This window comes from Homalodisca vitripennis, chromosome 8 (genome assembly GCF_021130785.1).
Source record: "Homalodisca vitripennis isolate AUS2020 chromosome 8, UT_GWSS_2.1, whole genome shotgun sequence".
Taxonomy (NCBI): Eukaryota; Metazoa; Arthropoda; class Insecta; order Hemiptera; family Cicadellidae; genus Homalodisca; species Homalodisca vitripennis.
Genome location: NC_060214.1, coordinates 132,542,896 through 132,568,240, shown reverse-complemented (window position 1 = coordinate 132,568,240; position 25,345 = coordinate 132,542,896). Strand labels below are relative to the sequence as shown.

The 25,345-nt window shown below is 37.2% G+C and overlaps 2 protein-coding genes across 2 annotated transcripts; one reads left to right on the top strand and one right to left on the bottom strand.

Annotated features, from left to right (window-relative positions):
- Window positions 1–6,236: 6,236 nt before the first annotated feature.
- Window positions 6,237–10,665, top strand: LOC124367179 (flocculation protein FLO11-like). The gene is made up of 2 exons (XM_046823828.1): window positions 6,237–6,371; window positions 8,309–10,665. Exon 2 carries the CDS (start codon window positions 8,353–8,355, stop codon window positions 10,162–10,164), a length of 1,812 nt encoding a protein of 603 aa, XP_046679784.1. The 5' UTR covers window positions 6,237–6,371; window positions 8,309–8,352; the 3' UTR covers window positions 10,165–10,665.
- Window positions 10,666–22,179: 11,514 nt separating this feature from the next.
- LOC124368381 (MFS-type transporter clz9-like) lies at window positions 22,180–24,844 on the bottom strand. Its single transcript, XM_046825669.1, has 2 exons — window positions 24,651–24,844; window positions 22,180–24,201 (listed from the first exon to the last, which is right to left on the bottom strand). Exon 2 carries the CDS (start codon window positions 24,109–24,111, stop codon window positions 22,180–22,182), a length of 1,932 nt encoding a protein of 643 aa, XP_046681625.1. The 5' UTR covers window positions 24,112–24,201; window positions 24,651–24,844.
- Between the last annotated feature and the right edge of the window lie 501 nt (window positions 24,845–25,345).

Genomic DNA, 25,345 nt, shown 5'->3' with positions numbered 1-25,345 from the left:
CAGCTACCCGGAGTGGAGGAGAAAGGCCAGCAGGCGGTATTATCACTACGGTACACACAGGACACGCTCTAGCGGTCACAGTGTGCTGCGGTCACATATGGACAACCTTAACATCGAGAAATGTTATCTATCTGATTTTGAAATTAGGTTACTCGTTTATAGGTTATATGTATTACCTATTATTCAGTTATATGTATTACTAAAATAGTTTGATGAACAGACAATATTATTAATAACTCTATACATTTCTAAGAGGCGTGTTTCTGAGTGGCTTTAACATTCAGCGATAAGATTTTTCCAGGTAAAGGAGCCTTGTTAAATATCGCTGACAGTGTAGCGACAGTCTGGCGACAAGCGAGTCGAGTCTTGGTACACACAGGTCTACCTGCACAATAGACTAACAATACTTTTATCTCACATTTTTCACTAGTACAGTCACTGAAGGTGAAAATAAGGTAAAAGCTACCAATTATTTCACATTGCGTGTGTTTACTTGAAAGTTTGCATACTACCTCATCTGACCCTTTACTTTAAAAGTGATATTGCCTCGATGTGTGTTTTTTGCAAGTTGGGTGGGAATTTGGGAAGTTGGGAACTACCCTTGTACAAAAAAAATTCGGGAAGTCCAGATTTTGTAATATTAAGGATTTAATTCATGTTAAAATATGTGGAATAGAGTGATTTTAAAGATTTTATATTTAATGCATGAAGTTAAATTACTTTTCTACCCTTGAAATCCTTAAAAACTACCCCTTTATGTCCGACAAGAAAATAAAGTTTTTAGTGCCTTAAAATGAACTTTTGGTTCATTCACAAACTTATATTATATCTTTTATCTTATTACTTATCAAAAAACTTATCACTCCCTAAAAATAATCCCTTCCATTAAAATAAAGAACTTGTCCCAGGATTGGTTGGGATGCCATTCAAAAACAATACGCCCAAGGTGTCCCGCTTTTCAAAATGGAATTGAGAGCGAAGCCACGGGTAAATGCTAGCTTTAAAATAAATACATCGCAGAGTATTTAAAGATTTATCGCTCTTAGTAAACACTTTGTACAACATAGAACTTTTTGTAATTCAAGCACTGTAAAAATGTGAAAGTGAGAAAATAATGCAAGTAAAATATTAGCAATTGAAATAATGAAGAAGAGATCGGTGCTCGCTGGACACATTTATCTCCGCCGCCGCCCGCGTCCTGAGACTTTGCTGACCGAGCTACTGATAACACTACCTCCAACGGCAGACCTTACCTAGAAGCAGTTGACGTTTGACCATGGAGATGGCAGGTTAGTTCTTACACAATAATTAAGAAGTGATCTGTGCTCGCTGGACACATTTATCTCCGCCGCCCGCGTCCTGAGCCTTTGCTTACCGAGCTACTGATAACACTACCTCCACCGGCAGACCTTACCTAGAAGCAGTTGACGTTTGACCATGGAGATGGCAGGTTAGTTCTTACACAATAATTAAGAAGTGATCTGTGTTTGCTGGACACATTTATCTCCGCCGCCCGCGTCCTGAGACTTTGCTGACCGAGCTACTGATAACACTACCTCCACCGGTAGACCTTACCTAGAAGCAGTTGACGTTTGACCATGGAGATGGCAGGTTAGTTCTTACACAATAATTAAGAAGTGATCTGTGCTCGCTGGACACATTTATCTCCGCCGCCCGCGTCCTGAGACTTTGCTGACCGAGCTACTGATAACACTACCTCCACCGGCAGACCTTACCTAGAAGCAGTTGACGTTTGACCATGGAGATGGCAGGTTAGTTCTTACACAATAATTAAGAAGTGATCTGTGCTCGCTGGACACATTTATCTCCGCCGCCCGCGTCCTGAGACTTTGCTGACCGAGCTACTGATAACACTACCTCCACCGGCAGACCTTACCTAGAAACAGTTGACATTCGACCATGGAGATGGCAGGTTAGTTCTTACACAATAATTAAGAAGTGATCGGTGCTCGCTGGACACATTTATCTCCGCCGCCCGCGTCCTGAGACTTTGCTGACCGAGCTACTGATAACACTACCTCCACCGGCAGACCTTACCTAGAAACAGTTGACATTCGACCATGGAGATGGCAGGTTAGTTCTTACACAATAATTAAGGAGTGATCGGTGCTCGCTGGACACATTTATCTCCGCCGCCCGCGTCCTGAGACTTTGCTGACCGAGCTACTGATAACACTACCTCCACCGGCAGACCTTACCTAGAAACAGTTGACTTTCGACCATGGAGATGGCAGGTTAGTTCTTACACAATATTCTCTCATGTTTAACTAATATATTACATTTCTGGATGTAGTTAGCGAGTTACTGTTTAAAACTCTGCATACTTAATTATCGCGATATTTCATTATTATATCTTAGATTTTGTTATCAATCTGACTGTATTGATCTAGAATAAACTTTTAACGAACCGAACCCGGCACAACAATTGGAGGTTATATCTCATTAAAACGAGGCGTTGCAGAGAAATGTAGGTACAATCGGCAGTAAAATGACGTCACTGTTGTAATACTTGCCCCTCCACGCGTCATACAGCACGATATTTTCACAACAAATAGAACATTCAACACAGCTGACAACCCACGGTGGTTAAAATACCAGTTTGAATTGTGCTGTTTTCTCAGATTCTCAATGTTCCTTTCATGTTTGTTTATTTTTAAGTAGGAGTTTCCTTATATGCTAAGTTTGTTAACTAGAATAAACCACATTGTTATAAGAAATTACTAATGTTTGCAAAAAATTGTATTTTCCATGTATAAATCTTTTGCTTTTTTATTTTTTGCTTTGTGACTAAAGTTCCAAGAGTTATTTATATTTTAGTCATTATAAACCTTCACTAAACGAGGGACTATTTATTTTTACTCCAGTAAGATTTATGATCATACACATATTGTCGACCACGTCACCCTACTAAAGTGACGTGTGTATGTTCCCTTGTGCTATGAGCTATTTATAGGTACTTTGAACCATCCGTGATTGTTGTGTAAATCAGACAATGATTTCTTGCAGTGGGCGCAACAAGTGTGTAAGATAGTCAGGACATTGAGGTGATGGGAATATGCAAGCATAACTCACTACCTTGGCCTATGGACTGCAACCTTAGAGGATTGTTATTGCTATAATAATAACTAAGCACTAATGGTTTTCTCATCGATTGGTCATTCAAATTATGGTACCCTGTGTTTACTTTTAAAAATGCAACAAAAACGTAATTCTTACGAATTTACTCTACATAACTTCTTTAGGTATAATATTGAAAATCTTTTCGGGCCTAGGGATTTAGGAAATCCACCAATGAATATATAAACAAGGTTGTACGCAACAAGTGTCGTTAGGTTGCATGCAACATTCTATTCTGTAACTCACTTAGGCCTAATTATCTAGATATCCTGCGGGCAGACAATCATAAAAAAAGAAAATCATACAAAAATTACACTCAACAAATTACATGTCACGACACGAATAATCAGAATACATTCTTTGCTATGTAGACATGAAGTATTGAGGAAAATTTAAAGCCTACAGATTAAACCTTTCTCGAAAGTCTGCGGCTCTGTATCACTGACTGGCACATGTCTGAGCGATGACGTCATTGTCCCCAGGACCAGCACCGACACAGTCAGTCACCTTCTGTGTAGTCCTGACCTGGTTGTGTTGCTGTGTCGGCTATACTGTCGGCTTAGCCGACACAACACACAACCAGGTCAGGAGCCGCTAAAGGAATTCTTGTGTTCATATTTTTGTTTATTACCTAGCATTAACAACTAATTAAGGGATTTTGCATGAATTCTTGTTTAATACGATTTAGCTACATATTTACAAATGAAACTGTCTTTTATACTATTCCATTATATGAATAGAGGAGTACGCCACAGGCACGCTAAGGTTGGACGCAACATGTCAAATCTAAATCTCATTTAATTCCACGGTGCCTTACACACAACTCCTAGATGTAATCATGTAACATTGTGACATTGTAGTATTGTGTAACATGTGTGTATCATTGTAGTAATAGCAATCATGACTGTCGCCGTGTCATGTATATTATTAACGGCAAAAAATTTGATGTTGAGTTAAAAAAATATTCCTGAGTTTATTACAAAAGTTTATTAAAATGTTCATCTTCACTCCGCTGTAACTATGATGTGACACATATCCTGCATTGTACTGTAAACAAAACAATGTCTCTCTGCATTGCATTTACCTACAGTAGCAAACAAAACAATGTCTCCCTGCATTGTAGTTACCTACAGTAACAAACAAAACTATGTCTCCCTGCATTGTACTTACCTACAGTAACAAACAAAACCATGTATCTTTGCATTGTACTTACCTACAGTATCAAACAATACTATGTCTCCCTGCATTTTAGTTACCTACAGTAACAAACAAAACTATGTCTCCCTGCATTGTAGTTACCTACAGTAACAAACAAAACTATGTCTCCCTGCATTGTAGTTACCTACAGTAACAAACAAAAACCGTGTATCTTTGCATTGTACTTACCTACAGTAACAAACAAAACCATGTCTCCTTGCATTGTACTTACCTACAGTAACAAACAAAACTATGTCTCCCTGCATTGTACTTACCTACAGTAACAAACAAAACAATGTCTCCCTGCATTGTAGTTACCTACAGTAGCAAACAAAACAATGTCTCTCTGCATTGTACTTACCTGCAGTAACAAACAAAACAATGTATCTTTGCATTGTACTTACCTACAGTATCAAACAAAACAATGTCTCTCTACATTGTACTTACCTACAGTAACAAACAAAACAATGGATCTATGCATTGTACTTGCCTACAGTAACAAACAAAACTATGTCTCCCTGCATTTTAGTTACCTACAGTAACAAACAAAACTATGTATCTCTGCATTGTACTTACCTACAGTAACAAACAAAACAATGTATCTTTGCATTGTACTTACCTACAGTATCAAACAAAACAATGTCTCTCTACATTGTACTTACCTACAGTAACAAACAAAACAATGTATCTTTGCATTGTACTTACCTACAGTAACAAACAAAACTATGTCTCCCTGCATTGTAGTTACCTACAGTAACAAACAAAACTATGTCTCCCTGCATTGTAGTTACCTACAGTAACAAACAAAACTATGCTCTCTGCATTGTAGTTACCTACAGTAACAAACAAAACTATGCTCTCTGCATTGTACTTACCTACAGTAGCAAACAAAACTATGTCTCTCTTTTGAAACCCTTGCACTTAAAACTATTCCAGTGCGTTAATTTTATAAGAAACCTTTAGTTCTCTTTTCTAGTCAAGGTAGACAAGGATTATGCCACCTCACGTAACAGGTTCCGCTTAGGTTACCTGCAAAACCTTTAATCAGTAACTCACTTAATTATATATATATATATATATATATATATTATATTATATATATATAAAATTAAGTGATATATATATCTTACCTATATATATTATATATACAGGGTGAATTTAAGTTAGTGTCGAAAAATTTTTTGGGTGATACTACTCAGCATTATAGACCAAAATATGAAAATAAAAAATCCCTATCTCATTTATCTTTTAACTACGACCAATTTCGCTTATGGCAGATTGACAGACAGAGAGTCATAAAGAAAAGAAATTGGCACAAAAGTTGTGCTCAGCCAAATTCTATGGCTGGATATGCATCATCTTAAAATACACTATTTTTTATGTAGAAATGAAGTTTCGAGCAAATTTTAAATTCTACAAATGAAATTCTCGAAATATCTTGCCCATTAACAAACATGTTTTTGTTCCTTAACATGTGTTTCATAGCAGTGTAAAAATAAAGAAGTCCTGTTGGGCTAGGAAGGGTACAAATATTCAGTAGATCCTTTAAATGAAATTTTGAATATAAAACTTTTAAAGTTGACTTTCCACTCTCATTTTATTATTTACGCTATGAATAAAAATGTCTCATGTTATGTTTGTACTAACTCTGTTTACAAATATATCCGCTATTTTTTCATTGTCCGATGGTTACGCACAAAACCAGTGCAATAAACTCGCTAAAGCTCAGCTAAATCCCTTTTATTGACGTGTACAATCAACGAGGTAAGTGTTCTTATCTAGAAATGAAGCATCGTGCAACATTTCAAGTTAGTTAATTTTTTAGATATCGTATATTTCTCACAGACCCTAACAACAACTATTGACAAGAGTGAATTTATTACATATTATTGTCTGAACTTTCTTTTTTCTTGCAGGATTTCCACCTGACTCCACCATTAAACAGGTTTTAAATGAGAAGTCGGTGATACTTCACGTTCCCAGATCATTTCTCAACGTATTGGGATCTAGGAAGCAAGGCACACTTATCATCGAAGGTGAGCCTCACAGTTTAATATGTGACCATATGTGACTAAATGAGAACTCGGTGATACTGCAACATAGTATTTATTACATATTATTTATTTTAAATTAAAAAATAACTTTTAAATTAGTCCTAAGTGATGAGAAACAACACTTGGTGAGTAACAATTTTAAATTTAGATTATTTGGAATATTGACAGATGGTTCAATATCATGGCGTTGTACAAAAAGAAGGATTGTATCAAATAGGTCAAAGTAGATTGTAAAAAAGCAAATTATTAAGTGAGAAGCAAGAATAAATAAATCTATCAATCAATGTTTATTGCAGAGATGATTCACATGCATAGCAGCCAGTCAATAAAAGGTATCAGAGCTAAACTTTTGTACATTCTCACCACATCAGAACAACACTCCACTCAAACATACAATTCAACATTCATGCAACTTTCATCCATTTGCAAATTTTCCACCCATGGTTAATCCACATAATTCAAGTGCGTTTAGAAGTAGCCGTAATATGCTGTCGTCAAGTCTTCTCTACTTGCTAACAAGGCTATCCTGCGCAAAACAAACAGACTTATGCTTAGCTTTTTTGAGACTTTATGGATGTGCTTGTGAAAAGATAAGTTATAGTCGATCTCAAAACCTAGAAAGTCCGTAAAAGAACTAGAGCCAGTGAGGAAATTTCCTATAAATATATCAAACCGATTTGAGTTATTTTCAGAAGACTTTAGACAAAAATAAATTAACTTGGTCTTTTATTTACGTGAAGACGATTTTGCTAAAGCCATTAAAGTATAAAACTGCCTTAAGTGAAAATTTCAGTCTCTAATAGTTCCTGAGAGAATATCATTATCAACAGAAGAAAAAGTATCAGCCCCAGGATGGAACCCTGTGGTACATCCGCTAATGTGGGCAGTTCACTAGATTCAAATATCCGAAGGCAGCCTATACTGTCAGTGTAGGGAACAGCCACAACCTGCTTACGTTTGAGAATGAAGGACTAAACCCAAATGCCTTACCTCTAATACCTTACTCTAGATGCCTTACCTCTAACTGTGCGGAACTGCGTCAAACATTTTTACTTTGGTCTAAAAACAAAGCGTATGTGTCTTTATGCACAACAGTGACAAGACACACAATGTGTGTCTTCATGTGTCAAGTGAATATACAGTCTGTGAAAAGAAGTTAAAAATAGCATGCGAAGTTGAAGTTTGCTTTTTGAAACCAAATTTTTTTTGCAGATAATCTTATTAAACACGAGGCATTATTCCAGCCGATTAAGAAAGAGCTATTGAAGTACTGAGCTGCTGAATTTATGTATTTATGTTCATACAAGGCGGTCAGCACCAACTACATGTGAAATTTTGTGGTTTATTAAAATTCACCAACAACATTTTGTAATGTAAATTACCTATAATTGAGACTTGAATTCATTAGGAAACTCTAATAACGAATTTATTGCGGTTAATATTTTATTTGATTATTTAATTTGCGATAAAACAAACAAGTTAATAACATCGAGTAGATTCTACTTAAAGACCAGAAGGAGGAATAATAATTACGTTGAACTGAAACAACGAAAAGGTTTTACGCAAAATGGTTTTTTAGGTTTTAGACCTGATAATATGTAGAATAAATACTGTTTAATCGAAAGTTTTATCACAAATATCACTTTAACCCATGCCCTAAACTACTGTACACTTTCAAAGCATGTACTTGCACTAAAACTATTATTGTATACCTCGTACTTTGTATTAGAAGAAACTAGCTCTGTTTATTAAACTACAAAACTACACATTTTGTATACCTTCATTTTCAAAAATATTATGCCGACTACCAACATGATAATGAGTGAGGATGAAGCTTGTGTAGCTTATCGCCAAAAAAGTAGGAATTTTATATATCACAAACTCTCAACAGAAAATGTATATACTTGTTTTTATTTCAGGGGTCAGTTTTCACTTCTTGTCCACAGTAGACAACAGTAGTACTATGCCAAGATGTCCGGTATTCATGGGCTTCTCCCCGCCAGTAAACTACGCACACGCTTTACACCTGGGCAGGATTCTCTTCCCCTTGGCACGTGGGGATACATTCATCGAGCAGAAGTTAGGTGACATTATGGTAAAACATCTCTTACAGCTGGCGGGCGGTAGCAATAGTCAAGTCCAGCACCGCAGACAGAGAGGTGGAAAAACAGGCCGCAAGGAGCACAGAGCGCAACGTCCTCGGCACAGGCAGGAGAGGCAGGATCTCGGCCCTCCGCAGCTCATGCAAACACAGACCACGAGTTTTACAAGACCCCAAGACACAATCACCTCCAACACAAACTCCTCTACAGTATCCAACTTTACTTTACCATCTTCGAGGGACCCGTATCGTTCTCAACAGCCCGCGGTCTGGCAACAACAGTTTCCTCAGCCGCCTCCTTACACATTCACCACCAATCAAAATTATCCGTATAGTCAGGCTTATGGACAAACTCGTCAAAACATGATGCCGCCACCTTCTCCTAACCAAAGTGGAAAGAGCGTGACCAGAGCATCTCACTTCAATTCTAACTCTAGCTCGCCCATCGCTCAGGAAAATACAGCAAGTGCATCTTCTGGAGGCGGTTTTCACCGTCCGTGGAATTGTCAAGGCATGATATCTTCTGTTAGTGCAGGAAACAATCGAGCAACATCAAGTACATCCTTTCAGCCAATCTCCGGTCATGGTTTTCCACCAAATTATCCTCAAACTCCCCAAGTTCAAGAATCTAATAACTCGAACCATTTTCCAGCTCCATTTGCTCGACACATGTACGCCCAAGCGAGCTGTCCTCAACCTCAACCGTCACAAACGACGTATCCTTATTCTTGGAATGATTCCCAAATGTTCCAAAATCAGTCAGCACCCACTCAATTAATTCACCATCTACCAAACAACGGATTGTACCCAGATTTAGTTGAAACAATGCTTTTTCGTCCTCCACCTCCTCCTACTCCCACTCCTATTCCTACTCCTAATATTCCTTCTACTTACTCTCCGTTCGTTCCCCAACCCAGCACATCATTTTGGCCTAACGAACAAACAGTATACCCCCAACAACCACAGGCCGGCCCCCAATACCCGTACTCCGGTAACTCCACAGCACCACTTCCTTGTCCTACAAACAGTTATTCCAGTGCTGCTGAGAACTCGGCAGTATCTCGCCAAGGTCCTGCATGCAGTGAGAATGCCTTTTCCAACATGCCTCTCAATCAGTATACAAATGTGAACGATGGAACTTATACAATGTCGAGTCAAGCTAATGCTTCACTGACAACCGTTAAGAATAAAGATGGCATGCTCGCTAAACAACACAGAAAACGAGATCAAACAAAATCTTACACGTACCCCTCTCAGTCTGTACACCAGGTCCCAAATGTCACTGTTAATCAGAGTAGACCCTATACTTTAGTGAATGTCGAGATTGAGGATACATTGAAGTCACAAGAGCCCTCGATGTCTTCAGAGAACAACGACTGGCAAGCAAGTACGTCTGCAGAACGGCCCATCGAGTCGAACCAGCAAGGACTTTCAGACAACGAGTACCAGTTTGCAGCGATTTCACCAGATTCTGATAGGCTGAGTATTGATGACTCTGTTATATACTGTCCGAGTGATTTGACCACCATTTTAGAGCCGATGCCGGCTCCTATAATCAAGGTGGAAAATCAGGAGGAGGTCGATCTACTCGTATTAGAGAATATCCCTGTTGTGGAAATTGAATTGCCTAATGAAGTCTTGGAGTTCATGAAGGAACGTGATCCATATTCATGAGATACACACAATGTTATCATAGGAGCTGATCTGGCGTACATTCGAATTCGCTAAATGATATGTACGCTTTGTATATGAATGAAGTTTGTATGAAGAATGTAATTTGCATCCACATATTTTTTAACTAAAATATTAATTGTAAAAGTGTTGATATAATGTTAATGTATAAATACCCTTATAGTTTTAGCAGCCTTCCTGTATGCTTTAATTCGAGACAAACCACAAAACTTTTTAACGTATAAAAATGAATTATTGATAAGTGTTTTTGACACTGTCAGTGACTTTAAATCAATGATTCTCGATATGAAATGAGTTATATTAATAAAACTATTTTATGTTATGTTGATGTAAGATGTATTTTATCTACAATGAATTATTTGCACTTTTTATGAATGTTGTATTTTTTACTCTTAATTATTAATAATGAATGTGGAAAAGCAGTATTGTTCGTTAATTTGGATAAATACATTACTTATGACATCATTTCGTTACTAATATTCCTTTGCATTTTTATTCATTTTGATAAACATATTTATATTATTATTAAGTGTGATCTGTTCTTGACCACTTTCACTTTAACCACGCAAATAGTTCATTACTCAAGAAATCTTATCATAAGATTAATAATAATCACTTTATTATGAAAATCAATTACTTTACATTATTAGAGAAACGCTTTTCTTTTTTATACTTATAATTTTTTGAACTTATGTTACATGTATTTTTTATCTATTGTTTCTAAGATTTAATATTATTCTGCAACATTATTGTTAAAATATACATCACTATTGGTGTTTAAATATTTATTTCATAATTCCATCTGAGTTGCCACATTCGCTTTATCTCAGTGTTTACACATTAGCTTTATTTTTGCGGTAAATAAAAATCTTTTTGTTAATCTAATTTCAGTTCTAGGCACATACTCTAGTCCTGAGTAAATTTTTAGACTGAAGAGAAATGATTAAAAGGTAATAATGTGTAGTATTATTATATGCATTTATGATGTAGTCTATCAATACAATTGTACTCTTGTCTTGCTTGGAGGCAGCACCTTCAAGGGACTATATTGTTAGTCCCTGTATTGTTAGTCCTGTAACAAACACCTGTATTGTTATTGATTTGAATAAGTTCCATTATTGAAAATTCAAGAAGATTAAAATACTCTTGTCTGGCTTGCAAACAGCACCTTGAAGGAACTGTATTGTTAATAAAACACCTGTCTTGTTATTGATTTGGATAAGTTCAAAATATTGAAAATTCATGATGATCCTTTTTTCTGTTCAAAAGTTTTGAGATTCGAACATGATACCTTCTATTTTGCTACACTGTATTTTTACAGAGTTTAAATAATTTTGAACAAATTCTTTCGATTTCAGTGGAGAATTGTTTTAACTAAGACTCTGCTAGTCCGTTTGACCGCTAGTCACTTGAGACGGGTGATTTGGAACACTCTGTATATATTGGATCACCAGTTACTTCGTTAAAAAGCTATCATTATTCATAAAAATCCAGGATAAGTTCTTTCATAAACTGACGTGTATACCCAGTCTTCTTCCTAAGGATGCAATGTTGGTAGGCAGCTACTGATGTATCATCTTTATACACGTGCATAGAATGCAATTGAGGATTTGAAGCGGTATAACATTGTATTTTAATCCTACACTAATTCACTCTTACATCTATAGTTTACCTAGAATAAAAGGGCGCAGTCGTTGGTACTCGTATAGAATCGGATTTTCTCATCAGCCAAAATTATAAACCTATATTTTGGAGACGAATTAATAGGACATATGTTTTATTCGGACAAATATTAATTTAACATTATTTCTTACACATTTAAAGGAATGCAGAAAATTAAAATTAACATTTGAAAAGTCTTTTACTTCAGTAAAACTTTCAGATACAGAAATATTGATCAAAACTGATATTAAATCTTCTTATAAATAAAAATGAATCGTTAAATGTGTTGGTAAGCGCTAAACTCAAGAACGGCTGGACCTATTCGGTTAATTCTTTTTGTAAAACGTCCATTGAAATCCAAGGAAGGTTTTTATGAAGCAAACTATAAGAAAAGTTACCTGGAATATTTTGAAATTCAGAAAAAATGTAGTTAAACCAATAATCCAAATTAAACTGGCACTAAACAGCTGTTCACAGCTTCAGTTTTATGTCGAGAAATTGGCTAAAACATCTGTTTTGACCAAAGTAGATTTCCAGGAACTGCATAATCGAACTATATAGTATTTTGATAGAGGCAATAGGGCAAGCTAAATTGTAACATAGTAAGTGAATTTAAACAGTCTGCAGTAGGTACTTTTTAATCGAAGAAGGGTTCTTGGCCCTATACGTAAGTATACTTTTTTCTTCGACAGGACAAGGCAAACTCTAATATGGTACTGGAAATATCTTAGACCTGAAATATGTGATACAAGGCTAGAAATAGACGCTTTTTGACCGAAGTAAGTTTTCGAGACCTGTGTATTGTATTTTCTTGATCAGGCTAACAATGCGACGTTGGAAATATAATTAATTTTAACCAGAAATGCTCTTCCACGTGCAAAACATGATATATTAATTAAATTAAACTCTGATACTTACGTTTTAAAATTGTCATAGAACTCTTAACATAGTGCTTTTACTAAGTAATATAAGGACTTCGGTTCTAAAGATTGCGTGCGAAGCCGCGGGTAACAGCTAGTAGTTAAATAAACGTGAAACGAGTAAACGCTTTGCAATATTTAAACGACAAGTGCTGTACACATCAAGAAGAATAGAGATAATCTGAAGCTCAAATAATTCTTAATACAATAGGCTAGGAGTGATACACAGACAATGTAAAGAACGAATTCCTTAAACGAGGGAATCCAAAAGTGAACTATTAAAGAACAAATTTAATAAAAAACGACCCTTATAATTATAAATCTGAAAGCATCGATTCAAAGTTAATAATTCAATACCATCCAGGTCTTCACAAAAGTAGTATCGTATGAATAGCATTTTAATAAGAGTAACCTTCAGAAGATTTCCAATTCTCAAATATTGATTGGTCAAACCTAAATTACCAACTACAAACACTAAAGACAATTTACAACAAAAAAATAAAGGATTACGCCCATGTTGAAAACCTAGATGTTTGGTTAATAAAGTGTTACCAAATTCATCAAAATTCACCAGTACCCATATCCTATGTGATTGCCTACTCAAAGGCAACTTAACCTGGAGTACAAAAATTTTATTTATTAATTTAAATGTAAAACAATTTTCAGCACATTAGGTATATTGAATCAACGTTATATGCCACAGTTACAATAATGACAGGTCATAGATACAGGTACAAGCACCACGATACCGTCACTCATTGTTAATGACAGGTCATAGATATGGGTACAAGCACCACGATACCGTCACTCATTGTTAATGACAGGTCATAAAATACGGGTACAAGCACCATGATACCGTCACTCATTGTTAATGACAGGTCATAGATACGGGTACAAGCACCACGATACCGTCACTCATTGTTAATGACAGGTCATAGATATGGGTACAAGCACCGTCACTCATTGTTAATGACAGGTCATAGATATGGGTACAAGCACCACGATACCGTCACTCATTGTTAATGACAGGTCATAGATATGGGTACAAGCACCGTCACTCATTGTTAATGACAGGTCATAGATACGGGTACAAGCACCACGATACCGTCACTCATTGTTAATGACAGGTCATAGATATGGGTACAAGCAACGGCCGTACACTCATTGTTAATGACAGGTCATAGATACGGGTACAAGCACCACGATACCGTCACTCATTGTTAATGACAGGTCATAGATATGGGTACAAGCACCACGATACCGTCACTCATTGTTAATGACAGGTCATAGATACGGGTACAAGCACCACGATACCGTCACTCATTGTTAATGACAGGTCATAGATATGGGTACAAGCACCGTCACTCATTGTTAATGACAGGTCATAGATACGGGTACAAGCACCACGATACCGTCACTCATTGTTAATGACAGGTCATAGATATGGGTACAAGCACCGTCACTCATTGTTACTGACAGGACATAGATACGGGTACAAGCACCGTCACTCATTGAGTCAGGTTATGACCTGTCATTAACAATGACTCGTATCTATGGATACGGGTACAAGTACCACGATACCGTCACACATTGTTAATGACACTTCATATGGAGAACTTAATTTCCATCCCTCACTTGCTCATCTCCTACTCCCCCCCCTCACAACCTAAGTCTAAGACAAATGTGGTATTCCTTGCTCTTAAAGCTGACATTTAACAAATATTTTATCTTTTGCCACGAGACCGGATGTCGTTAGGCCAGATATCGCAAGTCCGGTAGTCACTAAATCAACAGTGTACTCACTAACTACGTATCACTGCTATTATAGCAGTGATACGTAGTTACGATGTTAATACATAGTATGGGTTTATATATTACTTTTATTTCGAAAATAAAATCAAAGTTATGATTTCCCATAAATTATAATTCAATTTATGACAGTTTTGGGACACCGATAAAATATATAGAGCTTTAACACCCCAGACCCAATGGCGTTACTGAGTTGATAGTAGGCGGATACAATGAGCCTTGAGACGTTGAGAAAAGATTTAGACGGTCACAACCAAAACCAACGTTTATTGGGTACTTTACAAATCTTAGAGACCTACTGCAACAATTCATGTCGTAGCAAAACAGCCGCAGCGGCTGTCGCCACCCCCGTCAGGTGATCATCACAAAGCTGTGGTACTCTTGAGCTGGAAAACAAGAGTTAAACGTGAGTTATACGTTTACTGGGTATTTTACAAATCTTAGAGACCTACTGCACCAATTCATGTCGTAGCAGAACAGCCGCAGCGGCTGTCGCCACCCCCGTTAGGTGATCGTCACAAAGCTGTGTTACTCTTGAGCTGGAAAACCAGAGTTAAACTTGATTTATACGTTTACAAAATTAAACCTCGTAAAATTTAATGGATAAAGTACCTCAGTATATAAATTTGAGTTAATCTTTAAGGTTTTTAAGTTTTAATATTTATCTCGAATAAGATTTAGCTCCGTACAGGCGCCGCTGATACAGCTGCTTCGTTAGCGGAGTACTCATAACAGCGTCCTGCACCATAATGACAGGTACGTAGCTCAAACACAACATCGAACAGTAGCAGTAGCAGAACTGTCATTTTGAGTTCATATTTTGTCTGTAGGACTGTCAGCATTGTGACAATATGGTTGAGGCACACGTCAAATCATGGAATAAGCGCATGTGTCTGAGTTGAAGGAACGAGCTATTTCTTAGACTGTTTCAGGGTGAAGATGTTATATTCTATGGTTTTTCATATTGAGGCAGGCGGTGAGCTGCAAGACTAGATTTGAGCACTCACTAAGTCTGTCGTGCGTGTGTAAACATGCATCACAACTTCTTATATGTGATGGTTGACTCCAAGTGACTTGAACGCCTCTGTACAGCAGTCTGTATAGTCTCTGGAGTCCAGCCAGGATACCCATTACCTTTCTTTTGCACCAACAAGATTCTTTGGATATTTGCTGAGAACGGTGCTTCCCAGACAGCAAAATGACATGTCTTGAGTGACTTAGAAAATTGCGAAGAACGCTGGTCTTGTGTTGTTAGGTCACTTTGTTTCAGTGCGTGGACGCTAGAGTTCAGCTTACTACAAGGTTAGTCTGTGTGCGTGGTCAAGATTAAATGTCAAGCGTGATCCACAGAGACCTGTTTTCGCTGATGTTGCCAGACAGATTTTAAAATGTCTGATGATCAATTTCAATTTTTTTTATGTTGGCCGTTTCCTTGGCGTATTATTTTAAATCTAGTATTTGTCTTCGATTTATCTTCCACTAACCTTTTGTAAACTATGTATATTATAGTTTCAAGTAAAAAATATAACAATACATAAAATAATTTAAATGAAGAGTATTTTTATTACTTTAGATGCGTGCAGGTTTTTGAAAACGGTCTTTCATGACTTGAGTAGCCTCCGAGCTCGCACCACACTTGGATTTGCCTTACAATTAAAGTTTACACCAAACCTGAGAACGAGTTATGCGTAACATTATACAATACATTGTGTCCCAACTAAGCAAACAACTTTGTTGGATTGTAAATATTTCAGTAACACACAGATAATAGAGAGACTTAGTTTTAAGTAACACGTAACCTTACGGTGTCTAGGGCATCACCTTTATTCGTGAAGTTCGTCATGGATTCCATTGCTGGCAAAAGAAAGCACTCCGGCAATTCAACTCTGCCCACACTCGATGATACGTATTATTATTAGGCGTAAAGCTTGTAATGGCCTCGGTAATGCAAACTCAAGGCCTTAATTTTACTTTAAACCACCCTTAGGTATTTTACTCACAATTTCAGATCTTTTACAAATACCTCGATAAACGGGAAATAAAACCAGGGAAATGGCACCACTGTGCCCAATCCACTGGCACCGACAAGGGAAAGTCTTATCACGCGATTCTTTTAAAATTAATTTCCAGTGCGGAGGAGGAACAACACATTGTTGACAAATAACACAAGCCATATTCATAAGGGTTGGCGTGCATATTTTCCCAACAGGTGTAGATAAATGCTACCATTAATTGCTTTTTCACTGAATAAAAGGGGCCAGATGTCCGGCACAGGAAGTAGCACACCACCCACTCAACCCGTGGCATGTTTACGAATTTGATGTCTTTCATTAGGCCATATCTGCACGATTTGTTTATTTACTTTCCACACACATGTAACGTGGCTTCACCAGTAAACACTACCTGTACTAGAAAGTTTGCATAAATAAATAAGCGCAATACTCCCAGGAGGGTTCAGTAGCTTGTATCTTCCAGTTGAACCTCACTGAGTAGAGCAAAAATCGACGTGTCACGTAGATTTGGGCAACACTATGGGATGCCCAGGAGCGGTAGAGGCTGCCCAGGGGACATGGCTGGGATTAATGCCCACCATCCATCGTCATGGTTCTTGACAGAAGGCGGTCCATACCCATGTCCATCCAGAATATCCTGACTTTCTGGAAGCAGTCCTTTTACGACTAAGTGTAATATCTAAGTTTCTTATCCTAAGAGAATAAGCGTAATAGCCGCAAAGTATTTACGTTTCAGATTGGCATCTTGTGTAATTTGATGTATTTAAAATTTAATAAGGTTCATTTTGAAAATGTCTTTACAACTCTTTCGAAATTGGATTTTGATGATGTTAATCGCTTGATACAGTGCAGTGACACTGTTCTTGATTTTTGTAAATCATTTATTCAATAGCTTCATTTTGCGGTTTAGACCTAACTTTACCTTTTAAATGTTATGGCACATTAAAATATAATTATGATACCGGGATCGAATGCTGTCTACCATACAGCACGAATCTTCTTTGCATTGCAGTACCTATTTGATCTTGTTTAAATGTGTGATCCAACACAAATTGTTGGAGGTTATGTTTGAACGTTAAGGAGTTTGAGAAAAAAACAATGGAACAACTGTTCTAGTCTAACTGATGGTCGTAATATTTTGTAAAGCCATGCCTAAAATGATCTAAACTTAGCTGTATGGAATTACTAGACTTTTTCTAATAGAAGTAGAAGACGTCTAGTTTTTGGAAACGATCTATAATAATAATAATACAAATTTGTATCCTTACTTGATTAAAGCGAAACAGCCCTCAGGAGTTTGCAGGGACAGGAGTGCCCGGTGGTGGGAACGAGACAGAAACTGGACATATCCGTGTAACCCGCACACCACAACTGCAACATTAACATATTTGTATCAATACCTTACTTGCTTGGAGTGTTTACAGTCCTCAGGAGTTTGCAGGGACAGGAGTGCCCGGTGGTGGGAACGAGACAGAAACTGGACATATCCGTGTAACCCGCACACCACAACTGCAACATTAACATATTTGTATCAATACCTTACTTGCTTAGAGTGTTTACAGTCCTCAGGAGTTTGCAGGGACAGGAGTGCCCGGTGGTGGGAACGAGACAGAAACTGGACATATCCGTATAACCCGCACACCACAACTGCAACATTAACATATTTGATCAGTGTTCTAACTACTTGAATTGTAATAAAAACAATCCACAGTTTCTAACTCACATTTCTGTAATTACTCATTTCGCTTTGACATTTATCGTATTAAAATTTGGTTTTGAATAAGTTGTATTTACAAATTAAAATTCTTTTACCTACTGGAAAAACATACTGAACTTTAAAATAGTTTATAGATAACTGTAGCGCTCATTTTTGGTAAAGTTATGTAGAATGTTTTAATTTTTTTTTTTTAGTACGTAATTTTCATTTCAAAACCTAACAAAATATTTAATAGTACATTCTCATTTAAATGCTACCTAAGTTACCTTGTTCGAAATACAGGTCTCGCCAAATAGCAGGCAAGCCCATCTCCAGTATGCTTACATGTTCATTTAAAATTCTGCTACATTTATGTTTTATTCTTGTAAAGCCATCCAATAACATATTCTTCGTCTTGCATACCTGAAATCAAAAATTATATTGATTAAAAACTGAATATAACAATAATTAACTATAACTATTTTCTACGTGTTTTCTCAAGTAATAAAGTTTGGTCATACACATTTCTAGTATGCCTATCTCAGTGATATTGTGTGCATATCATCGGTTCTTCAAGGTATCTCAGTGATGTTGTGTGCATATCATCGGTTCTTCAAGGTATCTCAGTGATATGCCTGTGTGCACATCTCTGTTTCTTGGAAGTATATCAACGACATATTGTATGTGCACATCCCCTTTCTTGGAGGTATCTCAGTGATATTGTCTGTGTGCACATATCTATATCTTTTGCTAAGTATATCAGCGATATATTGTGTGCACATCCCCGTTACTTCGAGGTATCTGAACTATATATTGTGTGTTCATATCCCCGTTTGTTCAGTGTATGTCAGTGATATATTGTGTATGCAAATCCCCGTCCCTTCTAGATAACGAAGTGATATTGTTTATATACAACTCATTCTCTATCATAGTTATATCAGAATGTTGTGCGATTAAACTCCCGTTCTTTTGATGTTATTACAGTGATACTGTTTGTATAGACTCTCTTTCAAGGTTATCTCAGTCATGTTATGTGTTTACACTCCGATTTTATCTAGATTATCTCAGTCATGTTATGTGTTTACACTCCGATTTTATCAAAGTTATCTCAGTCATGTTATGTGTTTTACACTCCAATTTTATCGAGTTTATCTCAGTCATGTTATGTGTTTACACTCCGATTTTATCGAGTTTATCTCAGTCATGTTATGTGTTTACACTCCGATTTTATCGAGTTTATCTCAGTCATGTTATGTGTTTACACTCCGATTTTATCGAGTTTATCTCAGTCATGTTATGTGTATACACTCCGATTTGATCAAGGTTATCTCAGTCATGTTATGTGTTTACACTCCAATTTTATCGAGGTTAATTCAGTCATGTTATGTATATACACTCCGATTTGATCAAGGTTATCTCAGTCATGTTATGTGTATACACTCCGATTTTATCAAAGTTATCTCAGTCATGTTATGTGTTTACACTCCGATTTTATCAAGGTTATCTCAGTCATGTTATGTGTATACACTCCGATTTTATCAAAGTTACCTCAGTCATGTTATGTGTTTACACTCCAATTTTATCGAGGTTATCTCAGTCATGTTATGTGTTTACACTCCGATTTTATCGAGGTTAATTCAGTCATTTTATGTGTTTATGTTACACTCAAACTTTGGATTCGAACAATGTCAGAAGCATTGTGGCTAAACGAAAGTACTCAATTTTCCGAAATAAACACGTTCACCGGAGATTGAACAAAACCTTAATACCCATAACCGACGTGGGTAATGTATTTCACCCATGTCGGGTTGTGGGTATTTGTAATTTGGGCATACGCTGAAATCCGTTTTTCACGGTCCAGAAGTTACAAGAACCATTTTATTCATAAAGCTATCACTTTAAATCATCAAATATTATCGGTTTCATGACAACCGATAATTGTTCCATACGACCAATGTTATATGACTGAGTGTCACATCGCACTCAGAGCTGCTCCAATATGATCCTCTGTAATCAGTGTTAAAATTATAAAACATTTTTTTACTAGAACTAGTAGGAGAGTTATCTAAGCTTAAAAGAAGTTTTAATGCAGAAGATAACGAAATAATAAATGCTGTCGATGAAGATGCGTCGGAGATTTTAACAGGGACAGCAGAAAACAATAAACACGTAGAAAAAGAAATTATGTCCAGCGATAACTTAACACTCTGTGATATAAATTGTGACAAAGGAAACAGTTGTTTTGAATGTGGTCAGCACATCTATGATGAAGTTTCAAATAACGAAGACTTAGACTTACCTTTGTGCACTCTTGACCAAGAAAATCTGCCATAGACACAACAGGAGAAAACTGTGTAACTGCATTAAAAAGGCAGCCAAAATGCTAAAGTTTGCTGAAATAAAATTAACCCCAGTTTCAGTGAGCGTTAACGTTTTGGTAAACATTCCTGATATTGACTGGGGCCGACTAGCTCCAAGAAATGTAAAGGCTGTTGTAATAAATAAGAGCGATGATTCCTATTCCCTTAGTACAAAGCATGGAGTTCTTGACAAACAGTTTTCTAGAAACCAGTTCCGGGTAGCTCCTATTAAATTTATTAAGAACATCGATGTACATGATGAACAGCTCAATGTCCGTAAAGAAGCAATGATGTCATCCGGATCCAAACAAGGTTTCATCAGATGTGGATGCAAGAAGAACTGTTCGGGCAAATCTTGCAGATGTGTAAAATCAAACATAAAATGCAATTCTAAATGTCAGGGTAGCACTTCTTACACTAACAAGTAAAGTGAATATTTTCTGAAAAGAATTGTAATAAACATTGAAAGTGGTACAGGTATGAAAACGACTCATATAAGTTACTTATATGCATGAAAACGTTTAATATTTATTTGTTTTGTATTTTGAATAATAAGAAACTTGTTGTATTTTACTGTTTAGTTTTTTTTATAAAATAAATTGAATTTCAAGGAAAATTTGATTTGATTTTACTTGTTATTATGGAATTAGTGTAGGGTATGGTTGTGTTGGACGCTTTTCAGCGTATGCGCATATTACAAATACCCACAACCTGATGTGGGTATTATGGTTTTGCTCAATCTCCGGTAAACGAACTTTCGTTTAGCCACAAGCCTTCTGGGTATTTCGCTTTGGCCAATGTCGGAATAAAATGCTCACTCCGCGACGTGGGTAATTCACGTTGTCCACATCGCGAAGTGAGTAAAAATTTCGGACATTGTCCGAATTCAGAGTTTGAGTGTAACATTTACACTCCGATATTATCGAGGTTATCTCAGTTATATCGTGAAAACACGCCCTCTTCTTTCAAGTTCCAACTTTCAGACACACTAATTTTCTTCATTAGTTATTTCAGTTAATACACATTTTTTTATTTCAAGGTTTTATCAGTGATAGGGGAAAGGTGGGCATAGTGGCCACCCTAAGGAAAACTTATTTTTTTTTTTCAAGCTGTTATAATTGTTCAAAAGAAATGAAAATTATTTATAAGATACCATATATAGTTACACTCATTAAAAAAAAATAATATATACCTGTATCTTAGTTACTTTTTTTAAACATAATTTTTTTGTCACGCCCTACCAAATGGCCACTTTGCCCGTTTGGGGTAGGGCAAAATGGCCACAGGGTGGCTACTTTGCCCGATGTCAAAAATAATACTACAAATGCATTTTAAATACCAAAGTATGTATGTATTGTTACAAATTTAGTTATTATTACATTGTCTACATATTTTGAAACGTGTAAAGTAGAAAATAATACAATAAAAAATTACTTTAGGCCTACAACTTTTTGCGATTTTGTTGTCTTTTGTTTGCAGTCTATTTACATAGGTCACAAATGAATTCATTATCATCCTCTTCACATCCGGCACACGCTTCATGTGCCCATTTGTGGCAACCCCGAACACCGTATCCACCCTTCATTACTTTTAGATTTTGAGAACAAGTTCTGGCAGTACAAACAATCCGCGTCACTTTCATCACTATCTGATTCGTTCAGAAACAAAGCACGTTTTGCCACTTTTGGTTTCCTTTTCTCTTTGACAGGCTTCTTTTTTTTGTTCGCCAACTTCTTTTTTTCTTCTTTTTTCTCCAGTTTAATTTTCTTCAGTCTTTCTTTGTTTTCCTTTTCTGCCTTCGCTGCCTCAAGTTCAGCCTTGTAAGGGCTTGAGGTTAACACTGCAGCCGAACCCTTTTTCCTCTTATTTTGTCGTTTGATGATGTTTGTTTTAGGAATCGGGATAATTTCTTGAGGGCTTACAACAAATGATGTACTGGGTATGGCGGTTGGACTTAAAGCAGATGAGGTAGGCCTACTAGGCATGGAGCTTAAGGCAGATGAGGCATTGGGTTTTAATGGACGTTCATTGCTTGAGGTATTTGGGCTTGAAGAGACGAGAACAAATAATGTTGTGGGGTCTCCGGAACCTAATATAGGCCCTGAGGTTGTACTTGCATTGGGATCGGGATCAACAGGCCCTGATGTTGCACTTGCATTAGGGTCGGGATCAACAGGCCCTGATGTTGCACTTGCATTAGGGTCGGGATCAACAGGCCCTGATGTTGCACTTGCATTGGGATCGGCATCAGCAGGTCCATCTTTATCAGGGTCCGGTGAAACTGGATTGATGTCAGCTGTTGGGTGTGACTGAGATGGATTGGGAATTTCCGTTGTTGTAGAAGCAACAAAATCTGCATCAGTGAACACATCCCTGTTGATTGGCACTATGCCACACCTTCTAAATCCCTTAACCGCAACAGTAGGAGTAGCAGCACTTAAAAATGATTCCCCGAGAAGACGAGACACTTGGTATTGAGTTACTTGCCTACCAGGGTTATTTCGTAAAAATCTCTCGATTGCTTGGACATAATAGGTGTTGAATGGCCCCATAAACGCTACGTCTAACGGCTGGAGCTTGTGGCTGCAATGAGGGGGGATGCAAACCACAGTTGTATGGTTTTTCCTAGCCTTTTCGATAAAGTCAAGGTTCCTTGTGTGAGTTGCATGTCCATCAAGTACCAATAAGACGGGGTCGTCTTTTGAAGGCTTAGCAAAGCGCAAAAAGTGCTCAAACCATTGAGTGAAAATGTCCGTTTGCATCCACCCTGATGGATGGCAGGCAAAAACTGTCCCTGGTGGAGAACCATCTTGCAGCTCAACTTTCATTCGCTGCCTTGGAAATATGACCATAGGAGGTATAAAAGTCCCTCCTGCTGACATTGAAACTACAAATGTCGAGAGAACACCTCTTTCAGCAGATGTGAGTGAGCCAACTTGTCGTCTGCCTTTAAGTGCAAAAACCTTTGACGATTTAGTCTGGACAGTCATAAGTCCTGTTTCGTCGACATTGAAAACCCTGTGAGGTGGATATAAGTGGTTTTTCTGGACATCCTCTAAAATGTCAAAGAACTTTGTAACATTTACTTTGTTAAAAGCCTGGGCTCTTGCTGCCGAAGTAGCCTCTGGTACTCTCAACACCATTTCAGGGTGGCGCTGTCTAAAGCCCCTAACCCAATCTTTCCCAGCTAATTTTGTTTCATGGTTGAAATTATGTGTGATATTATTTTGCTCTGCAAGTTTGTAAGCAAGACTACGCAAATCATTTAAAGTGATTCCAAAAAATCGTACCTCCATTTCTAAAAGATATTCTACAAGATGCTGTTCTTGTTCTGCATTAAAAACAGGACGGTAGTGGCCAAGAACTTTGTTTGTTTCCTTAGCATGCTGGTTCTTATTTAAAACCCGGCGTTTCAACGTATTTCTTGGCACATTGAAGTTTTTTTGCAGCTGTTTGCATTGGCATACCATCTCTCACGGCGTTGATAGCTCGTTGCATCGCCTGAGGGTCCCAAGACTGCTGCTCGGTTTTCCGTTTGTATTTGGACACCATGACTCCAACTAAAAAAAAAAAAAAATACGTTGTAGTTGCATACAAGTGAATACCGTTCTAGGTCACCTAAATTGGATTTGGGCACATCGACAATTAATATATTTTAAATATAAAACTAAATACTTGCTTTAGGGCACCTAAACTGGGTTTCGGAACAGGTAAAACAAATAATATTTGTTTTATATTATATAAAATAAAGTATATTTTTATATTAAAAACTAAATATTTGATGTCGGGCAAAGTGGCCACGGCGGAGGGCAAAGTGGCCACGGCAGTGGCCACTTTGCCCTTTCTGACGCCATTACAAAATAGCGACCTTGCACGTACATCTGTAACACCCAGCTCTTACTCCTACACATGAATTGATAGCCTAAATCACACTCTTTTTAATGGTTATTGTCAGCATTACTTACTAGGGTCGTAGTTATAGTTATAACAAGTAAAGCAGACCACTTACCTTACATCAGCAACTTGAAAAACAACACATTTGATGATAAAATCCGAACACGTAAACTGACCACCTTCACAACGCTACAGAACACTAATGGAGGTCTCGCGCAGTAGTTGAGGCGTTGGCCGCTGCGTAGCAGCACTGCGTGGCAGAGAAATCGGCCGTGGCCACTATGCCCGCAGTGGCCACTTTGCCCACCCTTCCCCTATAGATACACACTACTTTTCTAGACATATCATTTGTCATATAGTATGGTATGCGTTGTAAATTTTATTTTGACTGCTACCAGCAAATTCTTGACATTTTCCAATATTTTTTTCTAGCAGTGGTGTAACAATGATCCTAAAAAATGAAAAGATTATTCGTATAAATACTTGAGGAAGATAAAAAAACATTACAAACACGCTACATGTAGACTTTGATATTAGTAAAATGTTCCACAGATGTTTACAGTACAGTCATATTCCATAGAAACAAAATTTTTCATAGATCAGATATATAATTTTAATCAAACGATTAGTATATTATTTCATTACTCTATGTATTGTACAGTAGGCGGTAGAAGAGGGCTGACTAGATAGGTTTTAACAGTAGACCAGAGCTATTCTATTCCGTCTCCTTATGCTTTATAAGTAGATCAGACTTTAGCCAAGGTTCATGAACCCTGAAATCCCCCCCCTCCCCCTCCCCACAACACACCT